Source organism: Phyllobates terribilis, unplaced genomic scaffold, assembly GCF_046119375.1.
Source record: "Phyllobates terribilis strain yellow unplaced genomic scaffold, ASM4611937v1 Scaffold_5__5_contigs__length_657084704, whole genome shotgun sequence".
Lineage (NCBI taxonomy): Eukaryota > Metazoa > Chordata > Amphibia > Anura > Dendrobatidae > Phyllobates > Phyllobates terribilis.
The window spans coordinates 74,838,988-74,862,391 of NW_027362765.1; the positions used below are offsets into that span (position 1 = coordinate 74,838,988).

General features: G+C 42.8%; 1 protein-coding gene across 2 annotated transcripts in view; it reads right to left on the reverse strand.

Annotated features, from left to right (window-relative positions):
- Positions 1-18,068: 18,068 nt before the first annotated feature.
- The window catches only part of LOC141272052 (uncharacterized), a 32,163-nt gene continuing 26,827 nt past the window's right edge, over positions 18,069-23,404 (reverse strand). For both annotated transcript variants that reach the window (XM_073682344.1, XM_073682345.1), the window contains exon 7: positions 18,069-22,209. In XM_073682344.1, the coding sequence (XP_073538445.1) occupies positions 20,534-22,209 (1,676 nt within the window). In that variant the 3' untranslated portion in view covers positions 18,069-20,533. The remainder of the gene's footprint in view (positions 22,210-23,404) is intronic.

Below are 23,404 nucleotides of genomic sequence, written 5' to 3' on the forward strand. Positions count from 1 at the left end.
CACTTCACAGGTGTGCCCTGTCAGGTTTAATAAGTGGGATTTCTTGCCTTATAAATGGGGTTGGGACCATCAGTTGTATTGTGCAGAAGTCTGGTGGATACACAGCTGATAGTCCTACTGAATAGACTGTTAGAATTTGTATTATGGCAAGAAAAAAAGCAGCTAAGTAAAGAAAAACGAGTGGCCATCATTACTTTAAGAAATGAAGGTCAGTCAGTGCGAAAAATTAGGCAAACTTTGAAAGTGTCTCCAAGTGCAGTTGCAAAAACCATCAAGCGCTGTAAAGAAACTGGCTCACATGAGGCCCACCCCGGGAAAGGAAGACCAAGAGTCACCTCTGCTTCTGAGGATAAGTTTATCCGAGTCACCAGCCTCAGAAATCGCAGGTTAACAGCAGCTCAGATTAGAGACCAGGTCAATGCCACACAGAGTTCTAGCAGCAGACACATCTCTTCAACAACTGTTAAGAGGAGACTTTGTGCAGCAGACCTTCATGGTAAAATAGCTGCTAGGAAACCACTGCTAAGGACAGGCAACAAGAAGAAGAGACTTGTTTGGGCTAAAGAACACAAGGAGTGGACATTAGACCAGTGGAAATCTGTGCTTTGGTCTGATGAGTCCAAATTTGAGATCTTTGGTTCCAACCACCGTGTCTTTGTGTGACGCAGAAAAGGAGAACGGATGGACTCTACATGCCTGGTTCCCACCGTGAAGCATGGAGGAGGAGGTGTGATGGTGTGGGGGTGCTTTGCTGGTGACACTGTTGGGGATTTATTCAAAATTGAAGGCATACTGAACCAGCATGGTTACCACAGCATCTTTCAGCAGCATGCTATTCCATCCGGTTTGCGTTTAGTTGGACCTTCATTTATTTTTCAACAGGACAATGACCCCAAACACACCTCCAGGCTGTGTAAGGGCTATTTGACCAAGAACGAGAGTGATGGGGTGCTACACCAGATGACCTGGCCTCCACAGTCACCAGACCTGAACACAATTGAGATGGTTTGGGGTGAGCTGGACCGTAGAGTGAAGGCAAAAGGGCCAACAAGTGCTAAGCATCTCTGGGAACTCCTTCAAGATTGTTGGAAGACCATTTCCGGTGACTACCTCTTGAAGCTCATCAAGAGAATGTCAAGAGTGTGCAAAGCAGTTATCAAAGCAAATGGTGGCTACTTTGAAGAACCTGTAATATAAGACATATTTTCAGTTGTTTCACACTTTTTTGTTAAGTATATAATTCCACATGTGTTAATTCATAGTTTTGATGCCTTCAGTGTGAATGTACAATTTTCATAGTCATGAAAATACAGAAAAATCTTTAAATGAGAAGGTGTGTCCAAACTTTTGGTCTGCACTGTATGTAGTAGCGGCTAGGCCTGAGGTGGTCAGCGTTTTGGCCCATATCCTACCTTCTCCGAGGATTGCTGGATGTTTTCCTGCTACTATCCCAGTTCTATGACTCCCGTTAAAACAAAGCTTCAGGTGATGAATGATGGATGAGGTGGTGGCAAAGGAGAAAGACCAGGAGGAACAGGGACCATTCACATCAATATCAGGCCAGTCAACCACACATGTCTTGTAGGATATGTTTCTGTACCAAAAGGAGCGGTTCGGCTACACAGTTATAGGGCATACAGTGAGTGCAATGCCTACCAAAAATTTCGAGGCACTCCAATGCCCCTTGGAAGTGACATGGAGGTCAGAGGGCCTTAACTAAACCGTTTTTTCCATTTATAGCAACTGGGTCTCCTGTACACTGTTGGCCTAAGCAGTGAATGGAAGGCTTTCCAAAAATTATGAGGAACTGCAATGCCCCTTGAAGCAGACGTGGATTACAGCATACTAAAAACCTTCTACCCATTATTGGGGAGTGGGTCTCCCTTAGTGTTCGCCTATGCATTGAAAAGCAAAAGCGGACTAAAATTAGGAGGAAATGCAATGCCCGTTGGAAGAGTCGTGGAGGTTAGAGTTAATTAAAAACAACATTTCAATGCCCCTTGGAAAAGTGGTGGAGGTCACAGTAGCTTAACAAGACGGTTTTAATGCCCCTTGGAAGAGACGTGGAGGTCGCAGTGGAATAAAAAGACAATATCAATGCCCCTTGGAAAAGTGGCGGAGGTCGCAGTAGCTTAACAAGACAGTTTTAATGCCCCTTGGAAAAGTGGTGGAGGTCGCAGTAGCTTAACAAGACAGTTTTAATACCCCTTGGAAAAGTGGTGGAGGTCGCAGTAGCTTAACAAGACTGTTTTAATGCCCCTTGGAAAAGTGGTGGAGGTCGCAGTAGCTTAACAAGATGGTTTTAATGCCCCTTGGAAAAGTGGTGGAGGTCGCAGTAGCTTAACAAGGCGGTTATAATGCCCCTTGGAAGAATGGTGGAGGTCGCAGTAGCTTAACAAGACTGTTTTAATGCCCCTTGGAAGAGATGTGGAGGTCGCAGTAGCTTAACAAGACGGTTTTAATGCCCCTTGGAAAAGTGGTGGAGGTCGCAGTAGCTTAACAAGACGGTTTTAATGCCCCTTGGAAAAGTGGTGGAGTTGAATGTGCTGACAACAAAATCACACAAAAATCACCAATGGAAATCAAATTTATTAACCAATAGAGGCCTGGATTTGGAGTCACCCCCAAAATTAAAGTGGAAAAACACACTACAGGCTGATCCAACTTTGATGTAATGTCCTTAAAACAAGTCAAAATGAGGCTTAGTATTGTGTGTGGCCTCCATGTGCCTGTATAACCTCCCTACAATGCCTGGGCATGCTCCTGATGAGGTTGCGGATGGTCTCCTGTGGGATCCCCTCCCAGACCAGGACTAAAGCATCCATCAACTCCTGGACAGTCTGTGGTGCAACATGATGTTGGTGGATGGAGAGAGACATGATGTCCCAGATGTGCTCAATTGGATTCATGTCTGGGGAACTGGCGGGCCAGTCCATAGCTTCAATGCCTTCAGCTTGCAGGAACTGCTGACACACTCCAGCCACATGAGGTCTGGCATTGTCCTACATTAGGAGGAACCCAGGGCCAACCGCACCAGCATATGGTCTCACAAGGGATCTGAGGATCTCATCTTGGTACCTAATGGCAGTCAGGCTACCTCTGACAAGCACATGGAGGGCTGTGCGGACCTCCAAAGAAATGCCACCCCACACCATTACTGACCCACTGCCAAACCGGTCATGCTGAAGGATGTTGCAGGCAGCAGATCGCTCTCCATGGCGTCTCCAGACTCTGTCACGTCTGTCACATGTGCTCAGTGTGATCCTGCTTTCATCTGTGAAGAGTACAGGGCGCCAGTGGCAACTTTTCCAATCCTAGTGTTCTGTGGCAAATGCCAAGAGTCCTGCACGGTGTTGGGCTGTGAGCACAACCCCCATCTGTGGACTCGATCCCTCATACCACCCTCATGGAGTCGGTTTCTAACCGTTTGTGCAGACACATGCACATTTGTGGCCTGATGGAGGTCATTTTGCAGGGCTCTGGCAGTGCTCCTCCTGTTCCTCCTTGCACAAATGCGGAGATAGCGGTCCTGCTGCTGGGTTGTTGCCCTCCTACAGCCCCCTCCTTGTCTCCTGGTGTACTGGCCTGTCTCCTGGTAGTACCTCCAGCCTCTAGACACTACGCTGACAGACACAGCAAACCTTCTTGCCACAGCTCGCATTGATGTGCCATCCTGGATGAGCTGCACTACCTGAGCAACTTCTGTGGGTTGTAGACTCCGTCTCATGCTACCACGAGTGTGAAAGCACAACCAACATTCAAAAGTGACCAAAACATCTGCCAGAAAGTATTGGTACTGAGATGTGGTCTGTGGTCCCCACCTGCAGAACCACTCTTTTATTGAAGGGGTCTTGATAATTTAACAAAAAAACAGTGGCCCTGGTAGGTGGTCAGTTGGGCTTGCAGCAAATTTGGAACAAGAGCCACTACTTGTCCAAAGGTATCAGTGACTGGTACCGAAAAGTGATTAAAATTAAGTAAATTCGCGCTTCCCTTTAGACCCAAATATGGTTAGATAATGTGCTAGCTCAATGCTAATTAGGTAGATATAATGGTATGTCGGTATAAATAAATGGATTAATAGATAAATAAATACATAAATAGATGGATAAATATATAAAATATATAAAGTAATACAGCTGTCATTAAATTAATATAAAAACCCCAGAGAGAGTAAATGGACAGATTTAAAGTCACAATAAAATAATTTTATTTGGTATAGTTTAAAAAAAAAAATAGGGGTAAAGGAGTAAAACCAAATGGGGTCTTTGAGCACAGTTAAAATTTGACAATGGAAAGGCTGAGGTAAAAATAGAATCCTGGTGGGATCCGCTGTTTGGATTTTTCGGGGTACGCCGGGTAGAGGTTCTTCTGTTAGAGTAGAGAAGGAGGTGGATGAGCATCTATGTTGGATACTATTAGTGTGAACTAGGGCTGATAATAGTTACCTGTTGGTAGAATGATCTGGAGTAGATTCACAGGTGGCGGAGATGTCCCTGGTATGACAGTGGGATCCGCTGTTTGGATGGTTTTTGTAAAATGGTAGTAATTCTGTTAGGAATAGAAGGAGGGGTGGGTGAATACTGTGGTGGAAGTGGTAATAGGGGTCTGGAATGGTAAGGGTTACCTGATTGTGAGGTGGTCTGGAATTGGCTCATAGGTGGTGGGTGGGTCTCATGTATAGTGGTAGGAGGCTGGTGGGAATAAGATGGGATGGGTTATTATAATGTATGGTTGCTTGTGGTGATAGATAGGTGTATGTAAAAATGTAGTGTACCTGTAATGATATCAAGAGAGTTGGCTGGATGTGAATATGAGGACTGGATAATTGCCAATAATTTCCATATATTGTCTATTCCATTTGCACAACAGCATGTGAAATTGATTGTCAATCAGTGTTGCTTCCTAAGTGGACAGTTTGATTTCACAGAAGTTTGATTTACTTGGCGTTATGTTCTGTTGTTTATTTTTTTGAGCAGTGTATATCAGGAGGGGGCCCAGGATAAGAGACATATATACCAGGATGGGGGATATATATACCAGGATGGGGCCCATGATAAGGGACATACTGTATATACCATGATGGGGTATATACACTGTGTTCCAAATTATTATGCAAAAAGTGTTTAGGAGTGATAAGGTAAGAATTTCTTTGTTTGTCAGTTAAACTCATTGATGGTGATGTGTGTCAGGGCTCTTTATATCACTGTTAGCAATTGCAGACACCTGTGCTAGATAGTTTGGCAGGTGTGTCCAATGAAAGGCAAGACTACTTAAGAAGGCTGTCCCACATTATTAAGCAGCCTACATTTTCTGCCAAAATGGGAAAGAAAAAGCATGTGTCGGCTGCTGAGAAGCAACAAATTGTGGAGTGTTTAGGTCAAGGCATGACTACAATCAACATTGCCAAGACACTTCATTGTGATCATCGCACAATCAAGAAGTATGTAGCTGATTCACAGTACACACGTGTGCGTGCTGATAAGGGAAAATTGAGGACTCTTTCCTACAGGCAATTACATCAGGTTAAAAGAGCAGCGGCAAAAAAGCCTTGTCATAGCGGCAGACAAGTTTTTGCAGCTGCTGGTGCCTCCAACGTCCCCCGAACAACAAGATGCAGGGTCCTTCAGAGGTTTGCAGCTGTGCGTAAGCCATCCTGTCGACCTCCTCTATCCACTGTACACAAGCAGAAATGGCTCCAGTGGGCCAAACAATACATGAAGACTGACTTCAAAACTGTTTTGTTCACCAATGAGTGCCCTGCAACGCTCGATGGTCCAGATGGATGGAGTGGAGGATGGCTGGTTGATGGACACCCCATGCAAACACGGCTACGGCGCCAACAAGGAGGGGGTGGAGTAATGTTTTGGGCTGGAATCATGGGGAGAGAGATTGTCGGCCCCTTTAGGATCCCTGAAGGGGTAAAGATGAACTCCATAATGTATGTTGAGTTTCTCAAACAGCACTTCCTGCCATGGTTCAAGAAGAAGAACCGTGTATTCTGCAGCAAGATCATTTTCATGCATGATAATGCCCCGTCTCATGCAGCATATAACACATCTGCATCTCTGGCTGCTATGGGCATAAAAGGGGACAAACCTATGGTGTGACCCCCATGCTCCCCTGACCTCAACCCCATTGAGAACCTCTGGAGCATCATCAAAAGGAGTGTCTATGATGGCGGGAGGCAATTCACATCTAAGCAATAGCTATGGGAGGGTATTCTGTCCTCATGCAAAACAATTGAAGCAGAAACCATCCAAAACCTGACAAATTCTATGGACGAGAGAGTTCAGAAGATCCTTTCGAACAAGGGGTCCTATGTGCAAATGTAACATCACCTAGAATAAAGTTTTGAGTTGAAAACTGTTTGATTTCAGTTTGTAATAACCTGCTAATGCTTATAATTTCAAAAATGACCATTTTTTTGTTCTTTATTAAAATGAAAAGGTTGAAAACTCTGCTGTGCATAATAATTTGGAACATGCATTTTGAGTGCAGTTTGAGTGTTTTATTTTTTAAAAAATATACTGTTATCATAGGCAGTTTGTACAAAAACCTTTCAATTGTACTCTAATAGTTATTTGACTGGAAAATTACAATGACTGCAATTCATATAGGTAATTTGTGAAAATCTGAGAAAATATTATTTGAATAATAATTTGGAACACAGTGTATATACACCAGGATGAGGCCCAGTATAAGGGATATATACCAGGATGGAGGGCATATATATATCCTGATGCTGTGAAGTTTCTCTAGTGCCCGCATCGGGTGGTCATGTGACTGCGAGTATGTGGTTTACATACTCCCGGCCACATTGCGTCTAGACATGTCCGATCTTGCTCAATACTCTTGCATTGAGCCAGTCCACACTCATCTAGTCAGCACCTGACCGCATATATATGCAAATCACATGAACGCCCGCTCCCAGCACTGGAGAATCCTCACAGCATGCAACGCAGTTGCTGTCAAGATTCAAAAGTCTGACTATAACCTTAAGCCTGGACATCCGCTTTAAGAAGACAAAAAATACATTTTATTATATAATAAATTCATTAAAGTGGTTGTCCACTAATAAAGTAAAGTGGTTCCCCTTGTAAAATAAAAATACCCGATATAATACTCTCCTCTTACTGGCGCAGTTCCAGTGATGTCGGCGGCGGGCCCCCCAAGGCTCACGTGACATTATGCCACATGAGCCCTGCAGCCATAGAACAGCTGCTATTAGGGTTCGCTCTCACTGGCTGTGAGGAGCTGGCCTTGTTCTAAAGACTATTGAACCAATGAACGTAGAGCGGAGTCCGTGGCTCTGAGGGATGTGGACTTTTTCCAGTACGGAGCATCGGTTACGCCAATATAGTTGTGTTTTATTAGAGATTTGCTTTTTGTGTTTTATTAGAGATTTGCTTACTCGTCAGTTCAGCCTCAGGAATCAATGTTTCCATTCAGTGTTAGTAAGAGGAAGATGTGCTGGTTGGATCTTATGCATACATAAGGCCAGACAGGAGATCGCTAAAGGTAAATGTAAAGCAATCATTCCATTAATCTAGTTAGTATATCAGGGGCTTCAAGCCATTGTTCTCCCAGTCACTAGGCCCATTGTGTAGATGGGGATAGTAGACCTAGAGGAGCCATCACCACAGGGGGTCTCACATCCTGTCCCAGGTAATGGGGTTCGGCCTGACAAAAATACCTCCTCCAATGCACGGTTAGCTTTGGGGGCGGGTGTGTTTCTTTAGGGCCGGGCGCGATTCCGGGGGCAGTTTGGGGAATTTGGGACACTGACAAGGAAATGGAGGGGTTGTTGCTGGTTGGAGAGTATCCACGTGCTACAGTCGTGTTATCTGTCGTCTGGCGGAACATAGGCTGTGACTGAAGACCATACTGGTGGGAGATACCAAAAGCTGTGGACCAACCAAAAGTTGGGAGACAGTGGGTATAACCTGGTACTGGCGCAGTGGAACTACCGATCCTGGGTTGGGACTTTGTGGGCTGAGGGCATTGTATTTTTGCCATCTACCTGGAGTTGCTGTATGACCGTGGATTGAAGAAATAAAATTAGCTGCATCGTTGCCTAGTTGAGTATTACAAGCCATAACCTCAGATCATCACACTCTGTATAGGCAGTGACCGAATTGAGATAAGGTGAGCAACTAATGAATGAAGACTATAATGAATTATGTGCAGTGCTAAGAGCTGTTTTTATGATTTTGTACACTTCTTCTAAACCTAAAGCTTGGGTCACCCGACATAGAAAACCAGTCCGATTTTCATCCAGAAAACTGATGACTTTCTTCTCACTTGTCATCAGTATACAATCAGTTTTTTTTACTTAGCAGTTTTCAATCATTTACAGGACCATTTGTAATTCTGTAGTGCAGGAAACGGTAATGTATCTTTAAACATCAGATGTTGTACTGTGGTCCCGTATGACATCCGATTTTTTTTCTCGCACCCATAGACTTGAATGGGTAAGTCTCATCCGATGTTCAGATGCTGCATTTTTTTCACATACAGATTCAGTCAGTGAAAAAAATTGTTCACTTGTAAAGAATGGTACCAGAGAGATCCCGCAGAATCCCACCGCTGCCACCACTTGTGATGAATGGCACCAGAGGGATCCCGCAGAATCCCACCGCTGTCACCACTTGTGATGAATGGCACCAGAGAGATCTCGCAGAATCCCACTGCTGCCACCACATGTGAAGGATCCGCACCTCGCCACCCGCTTGATGTCAGTTATGTTAGATGGAACACGTGATATGGATCCGCACTTTGCACCCCCTCGGGGACACGTAAGGTCAGATTGGTGCAGTTCCACACAGACACCCCCTGTCAACACGGGTACAGGAAGGCATCAGAAGTGAGAAGAGGTGGCCCACTCAGTAACTGATGTGGCACCACACTCGCTCACACCCCTGACAGGCTGAGAGGCCCCTTTACTAGCCCCAGTGAAGCATAACCTTGTCGGCCTGCTAGTGCTGCCACCAGTTCCTATTAAATATAATTCCCACTAGCGGACCGGGGAATTATATCAGGCCAGGAACCAGCCCCCGCAGCGTGTTCGTTGGACCGAGCAACGGACGTGAGGATTCGTGGATCAAGATAAAAGAACAGCCCAAGGTTAAATTGTATATGTAATTGCCTTAAGGGCACACTAGACAAAACACTATATACATAAGGGTTATACATACATAATGGTCAAAGATGCAAACAGAATAGTAGTGGTACAAGAAACACGGTTTCTTTTCATTTGTCATCAGTATACAATCAGTTTTTTTTACTTAGCAGTTCTCAATCATTTACAGCAGAGGTCCCCAACCGCCGGTCCACGGACCAGGACCAGGCCGTTGGGGTTTTTCAGCCGGTCCGCGGCGCCGCTGACAGCTAGCTCCGCGGCCCTGCGCCTGGTCAGAGCTCGCTCTGTGTGGATTTATAATGTTTTCTGCCATAGCCGTGACAGCTCGCAGCTCCTGGCAGAGAACATTATGCAAGACGGGGTGGGGCGTCGGGCGGGTCTTAGTGACGCGGCCCTCCACAGCACAGCATGGTGTGTTCCTGACGGGGTGGGGCGGCAGGCTCTCCTCACTGACACGCCCCCGGCAGAACATGTTATGTGGGGCGTGCTGGGGCAGCAGACTGGCTTCAGTGACGCGGCTCCCGGTACCGGTGTTCAGTGTGTAGCGCTGCTAAGCAGCAGCGCTGTATACACTGACGCTCAATGTACAATGCTGCTACTTAGCAGCGCTGTACACCGAGGTCCCGCCAGCATCCTCCCCATACAGCTCCACCCCTCCATAACCCCACCCCCATATGACCAAAGCCCCGCCCCCACCCCCACCGGGCCATGGAAAACTGGTCTTCCTTATAGCTGGTCCCTGGTGCAAAAAAGGTTGGGGACCTCTGATTTACAGGACCATTTGCAATTCTGTAGTATAGGAAACAGTAATGTATCTCTGAACACCAAATGTTGTACTGTGGCCCTGTATGACATCCAATTTTTTTTTCTTGCACCCATAGTTTTGAATGGGTGAGTCTCAACCGATGTTCAGATGCTGCATTTTTTTCAAATACAGATTCAGTCAGTGAAAAAAATTGTTCATCTGCACTGCCCCATTGAATAACAGGTTTTTTTAACGGATAACACTGTGTCCGAAAATGCGGTTCTGTGCATGAGTCCTTACTATGACTGGGGATTGAGGTTAGACATAAGATCAGGGATAGAAATTAGGTTGTGGGTTGGTGCTAGGGTAGAAAAATACCGTATTTTTCGGACTATAAGACGCATTGGACCATAAGACGCACCTAGGTTTTAGGTGGGGAAGGGGGTCTGCTGCTGACACTGGTATTGGGGTAATGTCTGCCAATTCTGTTAATATCCTCCTTCCTGGTATACGTGGCCCTCATCCCCATCCTGGTATGCATGGCACCCCTTGATCCCCCATCCTGGTATGCATGGTACCACTTGATCCCCCATCCTGGTATGCATGGCACCCCTTGATCCCCCATCCTGGTATGCATGGCACCCCTTGATCCCCCATCCTGGTATGCATGGCACCCCTTGATCCTGGTATGCTTGGCACCCCTTGATCCTGGTATGCCTGGCATCCTCTGATCCCTTGATCCTGGTATGCTTGGTACCCTCTGATCCCTTGATCCTGGTATGCTTGGCATCCTCTGATCCCTTGATCCTGGTATGCTTGGCACCCTCTGATCCCTTGATCCTGGTATGCTTGGCACCCTCTGATCCCCTGATCCTGGTATGCTTGGCACCCTCTGATCCCCATCATGCTGCCCACAAAACAATAACAATTATACTCACCTCCTCTCTGCACCACCGCTGCTTCCCGCTCTGCTGCCGATAGGGATCTAAATGTGTGAGCCGTGCATGGCGTCCCTGCCATGCGCGGCTGACACAGTGATATGCTGTGCCGGAATAGTCACTGCTCTCCATGCCGGGACTGTGTGTGTGGGGAGCAGTGACCATTCACTCTCTTCAATAGCGCGCACACTGTACTTTCACTGGGACTCCTGCTGCGGCCGGCGGTCTGTGTTCCCACTATTAAAGTGCAAAAATATTCACCACAACCCATGGAAGTGGATTGTAGTGAATATTCATGGTCTTTAATAGTGAGCACACAGACCCCCGGCCGCAGCAGGAGCCGCGCTGCAGGTACAGTGTGCATGCTATTGAAGAGAGTGAATGGTCACTGCTCCACACACACACGCATTCATTAAGGTGCATGAACATTCATTGCTCTCCACGCCCATGGACGTGGGGAGCAGTGAATATTCATTTTATTTAGTAGTAAGCACAGCGTAGGCTGCAGCAGGCGGTTGCTGCCTCCTGTGCCGCGCTGATCCACCGCTGTCGCTCCCCCCACACACCCCACCACCCACAGCCATACAGTATATACTAGTATATAGTATTCAGACTATAAGACACCCCCCCACTTTCCTCCAAAATTTTGGAGGAAAAAAGTGCATCTTATAGTCTGAAAAATACAGTAGTTACATATAAAAAATGTTAAAAAATATAATTACAACAATATATTACTTTTTATATCTTAAATTTTATGTCATTTCAGCAAAAGGCATAAAAATTACTCCAATTATATCAGAATTTTTACAGATACAACACGTGTTCTTGGTGATAAGGAGATCATTACTGGACTGGTAAAAGCGACTCAGGCTAATGTTATACTCAATCAAGACCAGTTATATTGCTACTGACCAGGTAATATCTCCTGACACATCTGTGTCCAGAAAATACTCAGATTCCCCACTAACATAATCACTTTATAGGATCTTTGGTTACAATCTTAGCGCTCATTCGCATATTTTATGTTTTGTACAGAAATACAAAAGGGCTTCAATAGAAGTAGGTTTCTATTGAAACTTTATATATCTTATTTATTATATCTTTATTTTCTACAGAATTATCCTTTTTTGTTGGATTCATTGAAATAGTGGAAGAAATAAATTGTAGCATGCTGTGCTAGACTCTGCATATATTAGTGTATTAAGAAGTAAAACTTTCAGGGGAAAATTTCCCTGTCTGTAGATTTTAATGGAGTTGTGTGCATTGCTGTACAGACCCCATACACAGGGCGCTGCTGTGTGTCGTCATCAGCCCTTCATGCAATTGAATGAGGGGATTCAAAATCCGCGCTGCCAAGTATCCAAAGTACGATCATAGACAGAGATATGGTATATTTGCAGTTTATCACATCAATGCGTTTCAAGGTTAACAGTAAATAACCTTACTCTGGTTTTGCCCTGATGAAGAGGTCTGTGAACCTTGAAACACGTTGACGTGATAAACCGCAATTATACCACATCTCTGTCTATGATCGTACTTTGCATACATGGCAGCGCGGGTTTTGAATCCCCACATTCCTCATTCTATTGTATCAAACCCCATTGGTGATCCTGTAGCAGACTTCACATGCTTTGTATAGGAGTTGTGACTGTCACAACCCTATCAGGTGAGCGAATTTCTTAACTTTTTATACCCTTTTGCCACCAGATAAGACACAATTTTTCTCTTCTTGTCTCTCCAGTTTTTCATTTAGTCTTGAGCCCTTAGAGAAGGAGTACCTAACCTATGGCTCAGGATTCCATGATATGTGGCACGCGGCTGTCTGCCAGCCAGGTGCAATACCATCAGGTGTAGTAAAAAGCTATTAAGAGCAGATCTTTAGATGCTGACTTTTGTGTGTAGCCCTGCACAGAAGCCCTGGAGCTTGGCATACTGCTTTGGTGTGATTTCAGTGGAAAAGGCTTTGGTGTCATTATACCGGTAATGGGGGCTCTGGGTATCACTAATGTGAGTGGGGCAAGAGCTGGATGTGGCTCGCGACCCTCTCTCAGAGCTGGATGTGGCTCGCGACCCTCTCTCAGAGCTGGATGTGGCTCGCGACCCTCTCTCAGAGCTGGATGTGGCTCGCGACCCTCTCTCAGAGCTGGATGTCGCTCGCGACCCTCTCTCAGAGCTGGATGTGGCTCGCGACCCTCTCTCAGAGCTGGATGTGGCTCGCGACCCTCTCTCAGAGCTGGATGTGGCTCGCGACCCTCTCTCAGAGCTGGATTTGGCTCGCGACCCTCTCTCAGAGCTGGATGTGGCTCACGACCCTCTCTCAGAGCTGGATGTGGCTCACGACCCTCTCTCAGAGCTGGATGTGGCTCGCGACCCTCTCTCAGAGCTGGATGTGGCTCACGACCCTCTCTCAGAGCTGGATGTGGCTCGCGACCCTCTCCCATAGCTGGATGTGGCTCGCAAACCTCTCCCAGAGCTGGATGTGACTCGCGACCCTCTCCCAGAGCTGGATGTGACTCGCGACCCTGTCCCAGAGCTGGATGTGGCTCGCGACCCTCTCTCAGAGCTGGACGTGGCTTGCAACCCTGTCTCAGAGCAGAAGGTAGCTCGCGACCCTCTCTCAGAGCTGAATGTGCCTCGTGACACATTTTTCTTGTTACAGTAGTTCCAGTAGTAAGTCTAATGCATTCTCAATGCTTCTCCGAAATATATAGCTTTCAATTTATCAAAGGTCTTCCAGAAATCATCATGTCGGAGAAATACTGTGAATCACCTAAGAAAAAGACAAAAAGGCTCTGCCAATTTAAAGATAGCTGGTTGAAAAAGTTCCCATTTATAAAGAAGTCCTACAAGGTGTTTTATATTCTTTCTGTGAACTTTGTTCAGCAGATTTTTTAGTTAGCCATGGTGGCTATAATGATGTAACCACGCATATTAACACAGAGAAGCATATAGGATCAGCCAAGGCTGTTGCATAGTCAAAACCAGTATCTACCATCTTTCCTGCTTTTGATTCCAAAATTGGAAAAAATGTCATCAAAGTAGAAGTCTTACTGTTTCTTTGGTTGAGCATAATATCTCATTAGCCACAAGTGACCATGCACAGCCTTTAGTGAAGAGGATGTTTCCGGAATCAAAAATTGCCGATAGATATGTATGTGCAGCAACTAAGACCACCCATATTATTCAAGGTGCTATAGCTCCAGAGGCACTCCATAATGTTAGAGATGTTATCCAAGGCCAGAAAAAAAATATTTTGGCATCTTACTGGATGCCAGTTCTGATGAATTTGAAAAGTACTTTCCTGTACTTATCACTTATGAACATCCAAAAACAGAGCTAATTGTGACAGAATTTTTAGACATTGTATCATGTCTATCTGGTAAAGCCCAAGATCTTTTTAATGCTGTGGATACCAGGTTAAAAAAACATAATGTAGATTGGAATATGTGTGCACTATATTCAGCTGATAATGCTGCTAACATGCAGGGAATACATAACAGTGTGTTGTTAAGAATAAGAAGCGCTCAGAGTTCAGAACAAAACATTTATGCTGTTGGCTGTACCTGCCACTTGGTCCATCTAATGGCTGAACATGCAGCAAAACCTTTGCCCAGGAGTGTGGAGGACCTTATTGTTGACATTTAAGCTGCGTGTCCACGATGCGGATTTAATGCGTTTCCGCGGCTGCATTTCCGCTGCGAAAACGCATTGAAAACACATGTTAAGTTGTCTGCCATGCTTCCCAATGATAATCCACATGTGCTGTGCACATGCTGTGGAAATTTCCGCTGCAAATTATCATTGCGGAAAAATCCGCAGCACGTCCATTAATTTTGCATAATTGCGGCGAAATTGCCGCCATTGACTTGCATTGAATCGCATAACATCCGCATGTATACATGCGGATGTTATGCCATTCAATGCGCGGATGGTACCCGGGTCTGGAGAAGAGGAGTCTCTCCTCCAGACCCGGGTACCATAGAACCTGTAGTTAAAAAAGAATTAAAATAAAAAAAAACATATACTCACCTTCCGATGGCCCCCGGTCTCCTCAGCGATGCGCCCTGGCTCCCCGGCGGTTCACGATGGTGTAAAAGGGCCTTCCATGACGTCATTTAGTCATGTGCTGGTCACGCGACCGCTATGGGCAATATCAATAGTGTGTTATGCAGGCTAGTAATATTACTTCTTATTCCCTACAGCAATGCTTCATGTGAAAGGTTATTTAGGATTGTTCGTAAAGTCCTCACAGATCAGCGGAGCACCTTGGGCAAAAATCCAATCACACAACAGCCAGGCCCAAATGTGTGTGAGGTTATAACTACAGTCAGAAACACACTCTGTGCGATACTGGCCAACAAAATGTATATTTTTCTAGCTCGCCATGTCACTATTGGCAGCCTTCTCCACAGCTACTCAAAAAAGCCAAATCCCCTACAGTTGAGGCTTTATCCAGCAGAAGAGAATTTAGTGGAGAAGAACATGCTAGTAGTAGTACAGCCGGGCCTGGCATGGAAGAAATTCGAAGTGTTACTGAATCTGTGCCTAAAACTACTAGTAGGGAAGCTACCGATAGACAAAAAATTGAAGACACTTATTTTTCCACCAAGAAACAAGCATCATTGCTTAGTGAAGCTTCTGCTATCGTGTCAAGTAAGAGTACTGCAGCAACAAAGAAAGTACACAACAGTACCAAAGAAGGAACAAAAAGCTTCTACAACTAAAACAACATATGTGCTTAGTATTACAAAAGCTGCTGATGATGATATTGTTATACTGGATTAGAAAATAGCAGTTATATATTTCAGTTCTATAATCTGTTTAAGGCTTCATTTTTTCCACATCAGTGGCTCTGTTGGAGCTTCCGTATGAATCCCAGGGAAAAAGAGCTTCAGGAGCCATCTCCGACATGGCCATTGACTTCAATGAGGCAGACAGTCACTTTGTGCTCTTGTCTGGCCTCAGCTTCGGTAGTGTCCACCTTTCTGAGGTGCAATCGACCATGCTGTTGCGCTCGTCTCGGAAAGTTGGACACTGCCAAAAGAGAGGCCAGATAAAGCACAAAGTAACACTGTTTGCTTCATTAAGGTCAAAAGCCCCGTCACGGGTTGTGCTAGATTTTTCAAGGCTTCACACACAAGCCCTAATGGAGCAATTGACATGTGGCAAAAACACAATATGAACACAGCTTTAATGTGATAGGTTCTATAATCTTCTTTAATGCCAAAATGGCACAAATAATAGTAACGTGTTGTTGGTTAATTGGGGCGATTAAAAGGGTTATCTGGGACTTTGGATTTTTTTTTAAGGGGCTTAAGAACTTTAAGGTAAGTAGTTGCAAACTACCTTCCTGTGCTGCACCGAGTCAATCTGTGCTGGCTCAGTGGTCACGGACCGCTCCTGCCGGTGATTCTACGGCTTTATTTGACAGCACTGTTGATAGAGGTGAGTGTAACACGTCTCATGATCTCAGCAGACATGCACAACAAGTTGACTATATTCTCTAATTGCTCCCATTAACCAAAAGCACAATATATTGAAAGATATTTTATCTAATCGAATGGACCTGTCATGTAATGTGCAGCTTTTAGATAGTGCAGATATAGGTGACAAAATAGAATTTAGTCGTTTAAAATATTCTTATTTAAAAGTAACACTACCAAGTTTGCATCTTTTCTTTAATTCATTACTTGCTGGAAATAAATATTTATTTTTTCTGCTTTTGATTATAGTTTATAAAACAATGTAATCAGCAATGCTGAGTGGGTGTGGTGGGGACGTGATTAAAAATTTGGACTTTATCTCTTTCCTTCTCAGAAATGTTGGGAGGTATGGTTCAGCATTACTCCAGTATCTACACTAGGTGACTGATTCATTAAACTGTGCACACATACGCCTGGAAAACCACTCTCTACCTCCAGTAACAACTGTCCTGAGCTGGGTAATGGAGTCAGTGTGCCGAGCGTGGTGGCGCCTGTCCTTTTATAACCCCAGATGTAATGCTGCCAGCAAATCACAGTAATGCTGCTACCGAGATGGCTACGGCATTACAGTGACTGGCAGGCAATCCCTGCATTTTTATTGGCTGTGTAACAGGCGCCAAACATGCGGGCGCGGGGATTAGAGCACCAGCCAATGCTCGTCGAGAGTGGAGCACATCTAAACTCCCAGATACTCGAGTGATATCCGAGTATCATCGAGCACATTCACTCATCCCTATTGTTTACATTTCTGTTATTCGCCATTTGTACTTTTTGTGAATATATAACTGAAAATGTATTGCTTTCACAGTTTAAAATATTTGTTGTATATGTAAAAGTTTCTAAAAAAAAAAACACAGAATTGAGAATAAATTCAATCATTGCAACAATTTTTTTTTACATTTTACTCAACTTTGATCTCCCTTCATGTTCCCCAGCCAAAATAACTTTTCTGAAGTTAACTCTCAGTGTAGTTCTCATGATGTGGTGCAAAATCTCTACGTTTACCTTTCTAGAACAACTAGTTTGGAAAAATACATTTCTAAAAAAAAAATAAAATGAATGAAAACTTTCTAAAAATACATTATTGCCACATTTAAGGAAAGTAATTTGGAGGGTTACACTTCAGCAATTCAATAGCTTTTTCTAGGCCTAGAATCTCACCCTGATGTATTCCTATATACTACTCAGCTTCTCCTTATATTTTTATAGCTGAAATATGTACAGAAAAGTTTGTGTTTGGCAGAATGCTCCCTCCTTATTATATTTTTAACCTGCTAATAAGAGTTAAAAATGCACAAAGGGGTTACGTTTGTTGCACCGTATACAATGCTCAGGTGTCAATTAAAATTTTCATCAATCCTATAAATTCTCAGGGTGAAGAATTTCTCCATTTTTTGTGCAAATTGTATCTTCAGAGAGGAAGAGAACTATCACTCTATTGCCACCTATAGGAAGTAGCAAACCTAAAAATCAATATCAACCCTTTAATGAGCCATGTCATATGACTTCAGATAAAAGCCAGAACTATAATCTCAATTTGCAGACACTGTGTTTCGGGGTACTGCCCATCGTCAGAGAAAAGTGTGAGATATGGTTTGGCTGCAACTTGAGATTATGGTTTTGGCTTTTATCCTAAGTCATATGACAAGGTTCATTAAAGGGTCGATATTGACTTTTAGGATTGCTACTTTCTATAGGTGGCACAAGAGTTCTAGTCCTCTTCGTCTCTGAAGAGACAATATGCATATTTCCCAGAGGAGCATTGTGGCTTAAGTCTCCTCACCTTGATGTGCTTAACATGTCACTCTCCGCAAGGAGAAACATTACTCCTTGGATTCCATTTTTTGTGCTAACAGGACTAAGAAAAAATTAATTTACATTCTGAATTACCACCTTTCAACCAAACTGTGCAATTCTTCATTGAATATTTATATACAAATACCAGTTCTCTCTAAATTCAATTCAGGTACAAAGGCAAAAATGTATTATGTACCATAAATCATAAAGAAATACAGCTGAAATCACAAGGGTATAAGTTTTAATGCTCATGTCCAGTAATGATTGGTAACAAGTTTAAAAATGGTTTATCCAACACCTTTCTGTTCCACAGGCGTTGTGAGACTCTACTGTACATCATTGGGACAGTTGTCAAGGAAAATAATTGATTCTCAACTATTCTCATCCAGTGCTGAACATTTTCAAGTCCAATGGTATCTGCATCTTCAGGACATGGATCCCTGTTTCACCATTTTATGCACCTGGATCTTTCAGCTTGTTGCTCCATTATTCAGCCAACGTGTCTACGTTTTGTAGCTACAACAGATATCCTCATGCCTTCTGGGTGGAGAGTCAGTCCTCATACAGGAGGAGGGACACTAAAATGTATTGAGGACCACTTTTGTTGCTTCATTTTATATTGATAGATACAGTGGGCACATTATACTCTATTGGAGAGCCCAATGGTGACCTCATACTGAATTAAGGAACATACCGGGGGCATCATGCTGTATTGGGGCACTATGGCAGCCTCTTCATGTACTGGGACAACTGTGGTGGTTTCAAAAAGCATTGAAGGGCATCATAATGTGCGTGAGGGGCATCATACTGTGTGAGAGAACTGAGGGGACATCATTGTGGAGGGGAAAGCAAAGGTGGTGCATGTGGGGGCTAACATAGGTGTAAAATGTGTATATGGAATTGTGGGGAGCATCATACTTCATGGAGCGCTTTTGTGGGGTTGTTGTACTGGGTGTACGCCATGAAAGGTGTATCATAGTGGGTGGGACACCAAGACAATTTTCCCATGATGAGCTTTAGGTGCGTTTTTAATGTTGCAGAATTTCTGCACCCATTATTTAAATTAGGTTAGTTGTGTTTTTTCATTGCGTTTTTGGGCGCGCTGTTTTTTAGCATGCATTTCTATCGCATTTTTTATGTTGGTTTTTTTGTCACCGTTTGATGTGTCATGCTGTAAATAAAGCTGCTTTGTTTTTGATACTTTGTTTTTTTGTTTTGTCAAAACTTTAGTGACATACTTAGGTGCGGATTATATGCATTCTTGAAACACACTAAAAACGCATGTGCAATGTTTACCTGCTGAATTTCCCTACCTAATGCAAGTCTATGGGGAAATTCCACATAGCGTATCCGCAAGAGAAGTTGACTTGCTGAGGATTTAAAAAATGCACCACAGCATTAAAAAAAGAACAGTGGGCATGAGATTTCTATAAACCCCATCCACTTTGCTAGAACTGTAAAACGCTGCGTTTTTGACACCGCAAAAACAGGTAGCGTCAAAAACGCACCAAAAGCTCATTGTGGGAACGTAACCCAAGGGGCATCAATATTTTTGTGAGCATGTCACAATACATTTCTCTCTTTCTGTCTTTAAAAGTTGAGACTTATACTCTTCATGACCACACTAAATAATTGTTTCACCCTTAAACAAGTGGTTTAAAGAAGTTTTTAATTCAGACTTTTCCGTTGACACCTCATGATTTCTATGTACTCATCTATAGGTGACTCTTAATTGGATGAGAGAAGTAAGGCATTGAAAGGTTATCTTGGCAACTGTCCTGATCATGTATATAACCCCTGGCAAAAATTATGGAATCACAGGGCTCGGAGGATGTTCATTCAGTTGTTTAATGTTCTTGAAAAAAAGCAGATCACAGACATGGCACAAAACAGAAGTAATTTCAAATGGCAACTTTAGGGCTTTAAGAAACACTAAAAGAAATCAAGATTAAAAATGTTGTACTTAGTAAGGGTAATTTTTTTAAGACCAAGCAGAGGGAAAAATTATGGAACCACTCAATTCTGAGGAAAAAAATTATGTGTGCCATGTCTGTAATCTGCTTTTTTTTCAACAACATTAAACAACTGAATGAACATCATCCGAGCCCGGTGATTCCATAATTTTTGCCAGGGGTTGTAGCATCATCTCTCCATGGTCAATGTCAAATAGGATGGAGGAAAGCATCAGAAAACCCTTTATACTGTAGCTATACAAATGTAAAATAAATACTTTGTTCAAGTATAGGTGTATTATTGTATACTTATTAGTTTTCAATAACAAATGGTCATTGGTAATTGTATACATTTTCTAATAATCATTTAGTGCCCTAAATTGCTTTCCCTTTCTTTTGTAAATTAGTGGCTTTGCTATAACTTGTGTTTTTCTATTACATGTTGTCAATAAAACAATAAAAAAATAATAAAATGGCTACTTCCCTGTGTGAGTTCTCTCATGTCTGATGAGATGTGATTTCCGATTAAAACATTTCCCACAATTTAAACAAGAAAATGGCTTTTCCCCTGTGTGAGTTCTTTGATGTATAGAAAATTCTGATTTAACCCTAAAACCTTTCCCACATATTGAACATGAAAATGGTTTCTCCCCTGTGTGAATTCTCTGATGTATGACAAGAACTGATTTCCGATTAAAACATTTCCCACAATTTGAACAAGAAAATGGCTTTTCCCCTGTGTGAGTTCTTTGATGTATAGAAAGTTCTGATTTATCCCAAAAACCTTTCCCACATTCTGAACAGGAAATTGGTTTCTGCACTGCATGACTTCTTTGATGTATAACAAGTCTAGGTTTACTAATGAATTTTTTCCCACATTCTGAACATGAAAATGTTTTTTCCCCTGTGTGAGTTAACTGATGTTTAATAATATTTGCTTTCTGATTAAAACATTTTCCACATTCTGAACAGAAAAATGGTTTCTCCCCTGTGTGAATTCTCTGATGTGTAACAAGAGTTGCTTTATGATTAAAACATTTCCCACATACTGAACATGAAAATGGTTTCTCCCCTTTGTGAATTCGCTGATGTTTAACAAGATATGCTTTCAGATTAAAACATTTCCCACATTCTGAACAGACAAATGGCTTCTCTACTGTGCGACTTCTCTGATCTATTCTAAGATTGAATTTTTCACTATAATCTTTTCCACATTCTGAAGTGGAAAATTGCTTCTCTCCTGTGTGAATTCTCTTGTGTATTTCAAGGTTGGCTTTCACCCTATAACGTTTCCCACATTCTGAACATGAAAATGGCTTATCTCCTGTGTGAATTCTCTGATGGGTAACAAGATTTGTTTTCCGGTGAAAACATTTTCCACATTCAGAGCATGAATATGGCTTTTCACCTGTGTGACTCCTCTGATGTAATACAAGTTCATCTTTCACCCTATAACATTTCCCACATTCTGCACATGAAAATGGCTTATCTCCTGTGTGAATTCTCAGATGGGTAACAAGATTTGTTTTCAGGTTAAAACATTTTCCACATTCTGAGCATGAAAATGGCTTTTCCCCTGTGTGAATTCTTTGATGGTTTACAAGTTTGGCTTTTACTCTAAAACGTTTCCCACATTCTGAACATGAAAATGGCTTAATATCTTTGTGAATTTTTAGGTGGGTAAAAAGACTTGCTCTCCAATTAAAACATTTCCCACATTCTGAGCATAAAAATGGCCTTTCCCCTGTATGAATTCTTTGATGTTTAACCAGATATGATTTTTCTGTAAAACATTTCCCACATTCTGAACATGAATATGGCTTCTCCCCTGTGTGAATTCTCTGATGTGCAACAAGTCTTGATTTACTACTATAGTATTTACCACATTCCGAACATGAAAATGATTTCTCCCCTATATAAGCTATGTCATTTTCAACAGCGCTTCTTTGACTTTTAATTTGCATATTTGTCTTTGCTGAAGCAGAAGAGAGGACCTGTTCAAAAGGATCAGAGGACAGATTATTTCTTAGATGAGATTGAGGTGTATCTGCTAAAATGAATGTTTCTTCACATGTATCAGATGCACTACTACGATTATCAACTGCAAAATCTGAGAATATCAGATGTCCCTCGGAGCTCCTGGTACAGTCATCTGCCAAGAATAAAATATATTTTATTATTTTTAAATAACACTGTCTTTGAATTATATTAACCCCTTTACCCCCAAAGGCCATTTTTTACAATTCTGACCAGTGTCACGTTATGAGGTGATAACTCTGGAACGCTTTAATGGATCCCACTGATTCTGAGATAGTTTTTTTTCGTGACATATTGTACTTCATGATAGTGGTAAAATTTATTCGATAAGACTTGCGTTTATTTGTGAGAAAAATCTGAAATTTGGGGAAAATTTTGCAATTTTCAAACTTTGAATTTTCATGCCCTTAAATCAGAGAGACATGTCACACATAATAGTTAATAAATAACATTTCCCACATGTCTACTTTACATCAGCACAATTTTGGAACCAAATTTATTTTTTTGTTAGGAAGTTATAAGGGTTAAAAGTTGACCAGCGATTTCTAATTTTTCCCAAAAAATTTACAACTGTTTTTTTAGGGACCACATCACATTTGAAGTGACTTTGAGGGGCCTTTATGACAAAAAATACTCCAAAAGTGACACCATTCTAAAAACTGCACCCCTCAAGGTGCTCAAAACCACAATCAAGAAGTTTATTAACCCTTCAGGTACTTCACATTAATTTTTGGAATGTGGAAGAAAACAATGAACATTTAACTTTTTTCACAAAAATTTTACTTTAAACGCAATTTTTTTTTTTTTTTTCGCAAAGGTAACAGGAAAAAATGGACCCTAAAATTTGTTGTGCAATTTCTCCTGAGCACACCGATACCCCTTATTTGGGGGAAAAACACTGTTAGAGCTCTTTCACACATCAGTATTTCCGGTACGTGTGGTGACTGTTTCCACACGTACCGGAGACACTGACACACGTAGACCCATTCAAACGAATGAGTCTGTGCACATGTCAGTGTGTTTCCACGGACCGTGTGATGCACACGTAGAGATGTCAGTTTTTGGCCGGCAGCACATATCACACGGACCATTTCAAGTCAATGGGTTTGTGTAAACACGTGCCGAACACGGATGTCATCCATGTGACACGTACCGGTGCTTGGGAATCAGTGTACAATTAGCGCTGTTCCTAAGCGCCGGGTGCTGAACGCTGCCCTCATCATAGTCCCCTGCCGGTGCAGTGATCAGCATCAGCAGGGGTTAATGATGAGAGTAGTATTCTGCTCCCGCAGTGTCCACCTGTAAAAATA